The following is a 12,079-nucleotide window of genomic DNA, read 5'->3' as shown; positions in this document are numbered from 1 at the left end:
CCTGAGGATTTCCAAACACAGACTGAAAATACTGTTTTCAGTCCATGGTTGGGTGAATCTGTGATGCGGAAACCCAGTCACGTGAAGGCCAACTGTATATTTACCGAAAAAAATTTGAGTGTAAGTGGACCTGTGCAATTTAAACTCATGTTATTCATGGGTCAACTCTACTGACAATTAATGAGTTAAACATGAAACATAAGAAGTTAGAAGACAACATAATTAATGCAAAGAACATATAAAGAAGAAAAAATAATTTATTATAAGAGCAGAAATCAAATGTAGTAGAAAGCAAAGAAAGAATTAGATAAAGTCAAATGTCGATTCAAACTTCTGGAAAACTTGATAAAGAAAAATAAATAAAATACAAAAATAAACAATATTAGGAATGAAGAGAGGATTTTACTATGGCTATAGCAAAGATGAAAAATCTGTAAGAGCATTTTATAAACAATGCAGTGTGTTCCCTAGCAAAGTTGAAGGTGTGAGTGCCATACAACTAGCAAGTCCATTGGCACAAGTTCCAGAAAGACTCACAAACCCTATTCAAGCATGTTCAGAATTCAGCCTGCCAGCATGAATGAGGAGATCTGTGTGGCTCTGTGGCAAAGCGTAGCTTCTGCCTGCTGACAGCTACTTGGAATTGGAGTTGATGTGTCAGCAGAAAGGCAATTAGCCAAAATTCAGGGACAAAAGTGCCCTATGCCTGTCATGGATAAGTGCTAATTTGATTTCCGAAGAGCTTGGAAACACCAGGAGTACAGAGGGCTGCTACATACTGGAAGGAGGGACTTCCATGATTGGTGCTTTCTGAGCCCTCCTTCTCGACATGCTCAGCGGTGGCAAGATGTAAGACAAGGCAGCAGCCACCACACCACTGTTATTTAGGTTGAGGAACTGTGTAAGCACTTCCTACCTGAGGATTTTTAGTCCAAGGATGTAGCTATAGATATACTTGTGTATGTTACAGCAGAAATGCAAAACGCTGTTTGCAGAAGGTTTCCTTTGCTCCCTGTAACTTTACTGAGCAAGAAATTATTAGTTAGCTTTATTTTGGTGAATCAATGAAGACATAATATGTAATTATTATGGTGCCATTCTAAGAGTAAATTTTTGAGACTATATTCACTCTTTGAGAATAGGACTAATTTCTTTTCTCAGGCTTTAAAATTCTTCTCTCAGTCATCATTGTGTATTGTGAAACAGCACTCAAAATGCACCATAAGTTTTATTACGTTGCAAAAAGTTCTGTGAGAGGTGGAATATTCTCTTGTATGTGAGATTGAACAATCCAAAAGGTTTAGCGCATTTCTACCAGAAACAATATCATCTCTTCTAGTAGCACACATTATTTTCACACAAGTCCCCTAATTATAAAGGACTTGATCATAGAAAGCTCCTTCTTTTAGCCCTTAACAGATGACTCTTACTGTCAATGAGTTTATAGACTTTATTTCCTTGGATTCAATGCCAGGTGGATATTTATTTACTTTCTAACCTCAAAACTACCTAGAAATAAATATAAGTTGCAATTTGTTTGTTTTAGCTTTTTAATTTGAAATTTGCTGTTATTAACTCATTTTTTCTTTGTACTTTATGTTTAATAAACAATTCTATTATTGGGAATATAGATGGCAAATTCAGTGCCTCAGCTAGACACAGAATAACCATGTAGCATATAAAAAAAATGTAGCAAATAAGGCCATAAAGATTAAAAATGGTCATTAAGCATTTTTTTTCTCAAAAATAGCTTAAGGGAAATAATTTTCATAGTTCTAAATCTTAAAGCATCACAAGAAAATAAATGCAATTCAACACATTCTACATATGTGTAGATTTTTGTAACTTCATTTGTTAGTTTGGAAGCTCTCCTGAACAACAGAAATTTTTAGGCAAAGGCTAAATGAAATCTTGTTGGAAATTTTCTAGGTAGAATTTAAGCATTAAATGAGTGATTCAGTTAATGACCTTGAAAGCCACTTCCATCCCTAGAATCTCTATCTGTAGATTTATAGTGAGAATAGTGGATAATTACCTGAAGGATCTCATGGCCTAATTTGACCTATGAATTTAGAAGAGTTATTCATGCAAAGAAAATATTTTGCACATTCCCTATTAAAATATCATTATAAAGCTATTGAACAATAACACTACAAAAACAGTGTTAAATTTAATATCATATCACCAGCATATTGTTGATAGTCACTTGTATGCACAGGTAAAATGAACTATCCTGTTCTGAAGTGGTAAGCAACAGAGCCCACTTAAAAGACCCTGGCAATGTAATCAAATGAAGATGGGGATGTATTGGATTGAGTGGGAGGGCTTAATCCAATATGAATGGTGTCCTTATAAGAAGAGGAGAATACATAGAAACATAGGGGAAATGTCATATGACTATGGAGGCAGAGATCATAGTGATGTTTCTTCGAGCCAAGGAATGCCAAGAATTGCTGGCAACACTGGACACTAAGAGAAAAGATACGGTGCTAACATCTTGATTCCAGACTTCTAGTCTCCAGAAATGTGAGAGACTTCAGTTCTGTTGTTTTGTGTGACCCATTTGGTGGTAGTCTGTTATGGTAGCCCTAGGAAACTGATATCTCATGATGATACCAAGGAAGAACGTGAGGAAGAATGGGTCCGTTTAATGTTTTGGATGGTCTGAGGAAAAAGCAGTCACTTCTATAGAGGGCTCATGGTATATTGAGAGAAGTTTCATGGGTGAGCCCTGGATCTTGAGGTTTAGCAAGGTTTGAACATCTAAGATGGCAAGAAAGAATAAATTATACATTTAGGAGTTAGTATAAGCAAAGGCATAGAACACGAATAGAACATGGGTTACGTCCAGGGAGAATTAGGTGCTTTTGTTTTACTAGAGCATTTTGTGATTGCAAAAAGTAGCGGAAGATGAGCCTGGAAAAGGAGACTGGGATTACACCATGGAGGGAAGACCTTCACTAGCAGAACCAGAAGACCTATCACCATTTACTCAATAGAGAGAATCGGAGAGTAGAAGGTAACAAAAGTATGTGTGCGTTGGGAAGACTGATCTGACAGTACTCTATTGAGCAAAGATTCTCAAGCTTGAGTGTGCACCAGAATCCCCTGGAGGACTTGTTATAACAAGGATTACTGGACTCCATCCTTAGACTTTTTCATTCAGTGACACTTGGGTAGGGCCCAAGAATTTGAATTTCTAGCAGGTTTTCAGGTGATACTGATGCTAGTAGTCAAGGAATCACCCTTTGAGGACCACTGGTGTAGAGAGGTGGGAATTTAAAAAGACAAGAGGCCATTGCCCTTTGAAGCTTAATGAGATGAACAGACAAAAGATAAACATGAGCTGGAGGAGTGTCAATAGGCATGAAGATGAGGCAAAAGGTTTCCACCAGGTAGGTCTTGGTATCTCTTCAAATATACAGGCTTAGGGGAGAGAAGAGGCAATAGTTATTGCGATTCCAAATCCTTGACTCTGAGAAGTTATTATAATGTTTTCTGTTTCTTGTGTGTTAATCTTACTATTCTCACCAAATGAAAAACTCCCTGAGGATAGCGACTATATCATTCAGTTAATGCAGCAAATGCATGTGCAAAGATTTTTTTTATCATTTTATGCCTTCCGTTGACTCACCTTGAGTTGCTACAACGGGGAATCACTGAGTTTTAGAACAAAGCAATTGATTCGAGATAAAAGATTTAAAACTTTAAAAACCAATTAATTTATTTTTCCTTTCACCCACAGGTCTACCCACGGATAGCGCCGGCATTTTGGCACTACCTTGGGGTAGAAGTGAGTAGTGGATACTTGAATTCTCCCACCTTTGCTCTATGCTCTCTGCTGGTGTGGTCTGATCCGATGTGCCCATTTTGCTTAAGCTGTAGCTGCCATTCTGTGTACACGTGCTCTCACACCACCACCATTCCTCAGAGTGGGATGAGAAATCCAAATCACCAAAAATACAAGTTCAGTTTATATAAAACTAATCATCTGTCTTAATAAATTTCCAAATCAAGGCCATATCATCTGCATCCATCCTAATGATAAATAACTAAATGCCAAATTATGGGAGATCATGCCCTCACCTCCTTTAAATCAATACTTTTGATATTCTGAGCATAATTCCTCAGCTTAACTTTGGAATGTCTCTCAGAACAAGTAGAATAACTCTGCTTCATTTCCATTCTCTTCTTTTCTGTCCCTAGGAGCATGAGCAGCTCACCTATTCCTCCACGAGGTCCAAAGCCCCCAGTGTCATCATCACAGGTCTCAAGCCAGCAACCAAGTACATATTTCATATCCGAGTAAGGACTACAACAGGATACAGTGGCTACAGTCAGAAGTTTGAATTTGAAACAGGAGATGAAAGTAAGTTTCACACAGGATATAAAATAAGGTGTTAATCAAATACCGTTCCAATAGTTAAAACTCTAATGTCCTGATAGTTAAAAATCCAATGTCCCAAAATTACAATAGTCTTATCAAACAGGACTCTGTAAATAAGCTTACAGTCATTTCAGTTAATAATCTGGTGTTATCATTAAATACTTCCATGAAGTACGTTGCACTACTACAATTGTAATGTGGCCCAAATGTGTCTGCTTATGCAGGATTCATCACTTACGCTGTGACACAGAGAGCCTCATGAGTGGTGTGAGCCTGATTGTTCACCAGTGTTGGCATCATAATAAGATATTAATGAAAACTTGGAAGAGAATAAAGCTGTGAGCAAATTATTTTAACAGTTCAAAATTGTGCAGCTTTGGCTTGTTGTCTCATTTACATCAATAAAAACAGTGGTCAAGAGACAGGCTCCACTGAAATGCAAATTTTAACTTTAAATATAGATTCATGGGCTTAATTAGAAACTCAAATTAATTCTATAGCCTCAACGCATTGAAAACCAAAATGGGAGGTGAAGGGAGGGATGTGTTCCAACATCATATAATACAGGCTTGAAAATGCCTTACTCATTCTAAACCCAACCCCACCATTGATTTCTTTTTTTGGGGTTCCATCTCATGCTATCTTTGTAAGGATCATATGGGAGGGTTTTGCAATGTTCTTAATTAGAAAAGTGTCCAAATATATAATTGTAATAAAATTCTGTTCCCATCATTGATAAAATATCTATAGTTTATAAGAAATCAATAATAGAAAATTAATTATAAAACCCTTTATGAATAATGGCAATAACAGCTACCATTTGTTGAGCCTGTAATAAATGCCAGAAATGATGTGAAGTATTTACATGTATGCATAATATCTCCTTTAAACCTATCAACATTCAATGAGACAAGTATTATTTTCCTAATTTTGCTTGTGAGAAAACAAAAGCCTAGGAAGTTGAGCCATTTATCCAGATTAAGGCAGCTGGTAAGAAGCTAAGCTAAAATTTGATGGCTGTCATCTGTAGTCTTAACTATTCCATCATCCTGCCAAGTCCTTTCAACTGAATTGTTATAAATGCTAATAGTGAGACCACTAAATAGGCAAGTTTTTCTCCCATTTATCACTTCCTCAAAGTGAACCTACTTGGGTTTCAAATTCTGTGACAGAACAAGTGTTTTGTTTGTTGTTTTTACGTTGATGAACAATATTGATCATTAAGAACTTTTTTGTTACAATTATATCTAATGAAAAAGTGAAAAGATACTGACATATTTAATTAGGAAGGAACACAGCTTAGGGAGAGAGAGTAAACTCATGAATAAAAAGGATACTTATAACCTGGATGTTTAATATCAGTGATAATCATTTATAATCCTGCTGGAGACTTGTCTTTTCAAGCCAGAGATGAAATTATTGAGGCAGAGTGTAATTATCACAAAACATAACTCCATAATCATAAACAATATTAAAATATCCAAAGAAGCATTCCTGCTATATATCCTGTTGACTATGTTTTTTTTTTTTTTTTTTTTGGTTTTTTTTCTGACCAAAAAGCCAAGAGTGTAGTTCAAGGCAAGTTTGGTTCAGGAAAAAGTTACATCATTTTCTTTTTAAGGCTGTATTTATTCCATCTCTGCATCACAGTTCTTTTACTTTATTTCACAAATGATGAAATTCACCTAACTTTTTAAAAGTATGATATTTTGTGTTTTATATCATCAAGTTAGAAATGCACTCTCAGAGAAAGTCATAGGGCTAAATCTAGGTAAGTCATTTGTGTTCATCTGGGATTTCTGGACAAAGCTATCTAGGGTAGTGAGAAAACAATAACTTCTTACCTAAGTATGAAAAATTTGATTTTGTTATAACTCTAAATTTCAACTCGTATTTTCAGGCCTAGAATTTTTTCAGATGTTACATAAAAGAAAAGTACTTTGAAATTCCTTAGCAGAAAGATCCAGTACTCGCCAATGACCCAGTACAATATTTATTCATTTGGCAAAAAATGTGTAGGACTCTTAATATGTGCCATAGTCTGAGAGAGCGTCTTGGGATAACAACGATAATAGCTGCAGCCTTTGTCTTCACGTAATTTATAGCCTAGATTTGTGGGAGGAAAATGAAAATTTGAATAAAAAACACAATATTGGATGACATGTACAACCATAAAGGTATGCAAAAGGAACTGTGAGAACATAGAAAAGAGGCCTAATTCAGCTCGAAATGGTTCATGAAAGGTTTCTAGAGGATGAGCAGTGGGGACTCATTCTTGAAAGTGGGTCAGTAAAGGAATAGCAAAAGCCCTGAGACTTGAGACAGTATGAAAAACTAAAAAAGAACAAATAATTTGGCATGGCTCCAGGGAGGAGACAAGAGAGGAAAAATGGTGGGAGCTAGAGGCGAAGAATTATCCAGGGACCACGATGAAGGCTCTCTTCTGGCCATTTTATGGAGATCGGGCTTAGGAAGATGTTGGGGATCCATAGGACGATTTTAATTAGAGTGTCATGGACCAGAAACAGGTGTAAGGCTCCATGCTCAGTAATTTATACAAATTATTCTTTTAATTCTGACAAGATTATATGTCTTTTTAGAAATGTGAGTAGCTTTACCAAAATCTGACAACCAATGAGTGAAGGTGCAGGATTAGAACCCTCGAATGTCATCAGCAGACAGCAAAAAGCCACGTTCTGAATTACTGATTTGTAACTGTCATAAAAGGGACTCTATTAGACCCTTGAAGAGACAAAATGTCTGAGAAGAATCTGAAAGATATGTTTGTCTAAACCTGGAGTTTGGGTACACAGAATGACTCCCAAGTCAATTTATAGCCTAAAGGAAAGTCATGCAAAGGATCATTTTTTATCTGGTTAGGTTTAAATTGCATTTTCAAAGCATGCTGTTTACAACCCAAAGAGAATTTCAATGAGTAATGTCATCGTAGGATATGGATAGGTTTACTATAAATTCAGGAATATAATGCTATGAATCCCAATCTACAGCATCAGTCTTTCTCTCTTCATACCCTCCTCGCTCATCCTTAAATTTTTATAGCTTTTGTTTCTCAAGTAATGTCTGAACTATTGTAATGTCAACTTTATTATTGTCATCTCTTGTGTATTCTGTTTAATTAAGTAACTTTAGATGCATGCATAGAGATGGGGTGTGAGGGGAGGAGAGATTAGGTACTCTATCATATGATGGCCTGGTTCAAATTACTTAAGTAAACAAAATGAAGTAGTTTAAAATTTAATTCTATTTAGCCATATCTATTTTATTCTTCAGCTTAGTTTACTAACAACCTATTAGACAATAATATAAAATATGAAATAATTTATTTTCAAATTCATAATGTTCTTAATCAACTACTTGTGCTCTACAGAACAATCATAGTGACCTCTCTTGCTCTTCCAGACCAGTGCTTGGATATTTTTCCAGCGTCTGAATATGCTAGTGGAAGCAAATATAAAGATTACTAATTATGACTGGTATTATTATAAAAGAGCCACTTTAGAGTTATTGGTTTCCTCTCTGCCTAAGTCTAGAACAACCTCATTACATAAGTATATATGGAGATAGATACAGGTAGGTAGGTAGGTAGACAGGCAGGTAGGTAGTTAGATGTTCACACATATGTAGTCTCAGAAGACTTTCCTTTTGTGTTTTAATGCTGATTGATATTTCATATGTCTGCTAATCTCTCATAGGACTGAGTGTATAGGTAAATATTAGGTCCACAAATAGTATTCCTTGAATGCCTATTGTGTACTGGCTATTTTATTAAATACTCTAATTGATTCCCCTCACTTTCTTACAATAGACTTAACAAAATCACAATAAACTACAGAATCAGTAGTAAGAAAATAAGAATACATAAATATTCTCTGTGGATCTTCTTGAAAGAAATCCAAGACAGGTGTTAGTTAGAAGCTGTCTGATATAAGAATTTTCTCAGAATTAAAATTCATATTATGCCTCAAAATATCAAACACAAACACACATATACACATTAAGTACAGGTCTTTTTGGCATATATGGATGAAACAACAGGAAATGTTTTTAAAGATTTTTATTAATATATATTTAATGTACAATATTATATTAGTTTCAGGTGTACACAATAGTTATTCAACATTTATATACCTAAAGAAGTGATCACATAAGTCCAGCAACCATCTGACACCGTGCTATGCTATCACAATATTATTGACAATATTTTCCAGGCTGTGTATTACATCCCCATGACTTATTTGCTTTATACCTGGAAATTTCAACCGCTTATTCCCCTTCACATTCCCCCCCTTTTTAATTTTTTTCAATTACAATTGACATTCAATATTTATATTAATTTCAGTTATACAGCATACTGATTAGATATTTATATGATTTAAGAAGTGATCCCCCTGACTAGTCTAGTACCCACCTGCACTATACATAGTTATTACCATATTATTAACTATATTCCCTATGCTTTACTTTATATCCCTGTGACTATTTTGTAACCTCCAATTTGTACTTCTTCTTGCCTTTACCATTTTCACATTGTCCCCCAACCCCCTTCCCATCTATCAATCCCATAAATCTAGTACCCATCTGATACCATACAGAGTTATTACAATTTTATTAACTATATTCCTCTGCTATACTCTTTGGCATTTTAATTATGATGTGTCTTGGTGTAGGCCTCTTTGAGTTCGTTTTGTTTGGGACTCTCTGCACTTCCTGGGCTTATATATCTATTCCCTTCACCAGGTTAGGGAAGTTTTCAGTTATTATTTCTTCAAATAGTTTTTTAATTCCTTGCTCTCTCAATTCTCCTTCTGGTAACCCTGTGATGCAAATGTTGTCATGCCTGATGTTGTGCCAGAGGTCTCTTAAACTACCCTCATTTTTTTTATTCTTTTTCCGTTTTGCTGTTTCAATTGGATGTTTTCTGCTACCTTATCTTCTATATTGCCGTTTAGATCCTCTGCTTCATCTAATCTACTATTGATTTCCTCTAATGCATTCTTCCAGTTATTGTATTCTTTATTTCTGACTGGTGTTTTTTCTGCTTCCTTATCTCTTGAAGTTCTCCCTGAGATCACTGAGCATCCTTATAACCAGTGTTTGGAACTCTGCATCTGGTAGATTGTTTGTCTCCATTTTGTTTTTGTTTTTTTTTACTGGAGCTTTGTTCTGTTCTTTTATTTAGGACATGTTTCTTTGTCTCCCCATTTGGCTGCCTCCCTGTGTTTGCTTCTATGTACAGGTAGAGCTATTATATCTCCCAGTCTTAGTAGAGTGGCCTTATGTAGTAGGCGTGCTGTGGACCCTGTGGTATGGCCTCTTTGGTCACCTGAGCCGGGTGTTTCAGGTGTGTCCCTTGTGTGGGTTGTATGTGCTCTCCTGTTGTAGTTGAGACTTGATTGCTGTTGGCACATCAATAGGAGGGATTGACCCTCAAGATGATTGTTTGTAAAGACTAGTGATACTGCAGACTCAAAGGGGTCTGCTTGCCTGTGTGCATCTAAGCCAAAAGAAAACACGAGCAGGAGTTTGCAGCAAAGGAAGAGAGGTTTATTTAAGGAGTTGGCACCAAGCCCAGAGACACAGGTGAGCTAATGTTCTCAAAAACCTGGCTCCCTGATGGCTTCTAGTGACTAGGTTATATAAGGGAAAAATCATTAATCATGGTTACTATGGGAGCTGGGGTCATAGGCTCTACTGATTGGTCGGGGCTAAGGTAAGGGGCAATTGATCATGGCTGCAGGTCCTGGTGTCAGTCATTGTTCTGTCCAGTTCCCAGAGGACGCAGTTCTGAGGGTGTTTCTGCATTCAGTCTGGTTTCCAAGGGATACAGGATATGGTCCATGGCGCTGTTCAGCTTTCATGAGTCTGAAGCTGAAACATAACTGACTCCAAGATGTTGTCTTTGTTTGACTAAAACCTTATTCTAGTTTGAGGTTTTGTTATTATATCTTGGTCATGATTGATAGACATGAAGCTTTATTCTAAAATAAATTTGCTGTTTACCAGAACCTAATGTCCTAAGGACTTAATGATTAAAAGAAGTGGACATACAATATATGTACAGGTCGGAGGATCTGGGAAAAGAATGCAAGTGCGTCAAGGTTCTGTTAGGCTAAACAAAGCTAGCTTGGATTAAAGCATGTTAAAGAAATGAAGTTCATGTATAGTTATACTGGCTGTGACTACATTTGAGGAGCTGTTGTGCAAGGCCTGACCTTACAGTGCAGGATTCACTTTAGCAGGGCTCTGGTGCATGCCCAGTCTGCCCTTTGAGTGTGTCACCCTTGGAGATGGCCAGGTGATCCTCCTTCTGTCCCAGTTCAAAGCTGGACAGTGGGCTTGCCAACCCCAGGGCCTCCTGGGAGGGGAACCACTGCAGGCCAAGTTCAGCTGCATTCTGTGTTTTACACTGGGCCACCTGGCATGAACCACAAAGGAATCCAGAGATGGCCACCACCTGTGCTTTGTTTGGAGGTGCCTTGAGAGGCCAAACCACAAACCAAGGCCATCTGTCACTAGTGCCAAGCTTAGGACTGCTCAGCCAGACACATGGAATATGCCAAAGCCAGATGCTGCTTGTTTGTGAACCTTTGAGAGACTTTAGGAAAGTACACAGCATGAGCCAAGGCAAGACATCTATAGGGAAAAGCCACTGGAAGCAACTTGGGTGAACCTCAAACCTGGGTGGGGTGTGGTCTCAGATAATCAGGGTGGGACAGAGGAAAGGTGATAACCATTTTGATTAGCACTCAGATATAACATCTATGTGCTTGCATGCATCCACATGCAGGGTGGGGAAGGGCTCAACAAAGAAACAATGCCTACAGCCAGCTAATCACTAGCCAGGAGAATGCTGCCCCTCCAGCCCTCATCCTGAAGCTAGATGATTCAATTCCTCCCTAAAGGGTCACTGACCCTTTATGAGCAGCTGCCCCAGCACTGGAGCTCAGAGCAAGTGAGTCCGTCAGCAGGTTAATCCACACATGGGCCCTTTCGGGCTCTTTAAGAGGAGCAACTGGGAGTACAGCCACCCTCTGGCTCACTCAGTCACAATCTCCACTGGTTTTCATATTTAGAAGTAATGGAGACTTCTCTCCCTGGCATTGAAACCCTGGGCTGAGACCCCTCACTCCTCAGGAGGAGACCTCCGCAGCTGAGATATCCCTCCTGATGGGAACCAGCCCATTCCGCGTCTCTGCCCCTCCTGCCAATCTCCAGGTGGCTTCTTCTGTATGTCCATTGTTGTATGGCTTTGGTTCAGCTAGACTTCAGGTAATTCTCAATGATGATAGTTCCATGGCTTAGTAGTAAGTTTGTGATCCTGTGAGGACCCTTAACTCCACCATCTTGACCCTTAACTGCCTTGTAATTGTTATTTCTGTGGTTATTTTCTGGAGAAAATGTGCTTTCCAATGGAGAAAAAAATTGGAATTAAAAATTTATCTACATAACCAATAATAACATTCATATCCTTATACACTGTTTGAAAAATATTTGATTGGATGTTTAATAATTATTAAAATTACAACCCACATTACCCCCCCTTTCTTCCTCCTCCTCCCATGCCCCCAACACTCCTGTTCAAGCCATTGTTTCTCAGTCTAGTTGTGAAGGACACAGCTCCCTGGCCCATGCTGGTATTATGAGCCTTGTGCTCCACACAGCTGAGGCAGT

General features: G+C 37.7%; 1 protein-coding gene across 1 annotated transcript in view; it reads left to right on the top strand.

Moving 5' to 3' along the window:
• EPHA6 (EPH receptor A6) overlaps positions 1 to 12,079 on the top strand; it is an 840,987-nt gene that overhangs the window by 544,239 nt on the left and 284,669 nt on the right. Inside the window, 1 exon segment of the mRNA XM_074333168.1 lies at positions 4,207 to 4,369. Coding sequence (XP_074189269.1) covers positions 4,207 to 4,369 — 163 coding nt within the window.

Source organism: Rhinolophus sinicus, linkage group LG01, assembly GCF_036562045.2.
Source record: "Rhinolophus sinicus isolate RSC01 linkage group LG01, ASM3656204v1, whole genome shotgun sequence".
In the NCBI taxonomy this organism is placed as follows: Eukaryota; Metazoa; Chordata; class Mammalia; order Chiroptera; family Rhinolophidae; genus Rhinolophus; species Rhinolophus sinicus.
The sequence above is the reverse complement of the archived record's forward strand: the minus strand, read 5'-3'. Positions and strand labels throughout refer to the sequence as shown.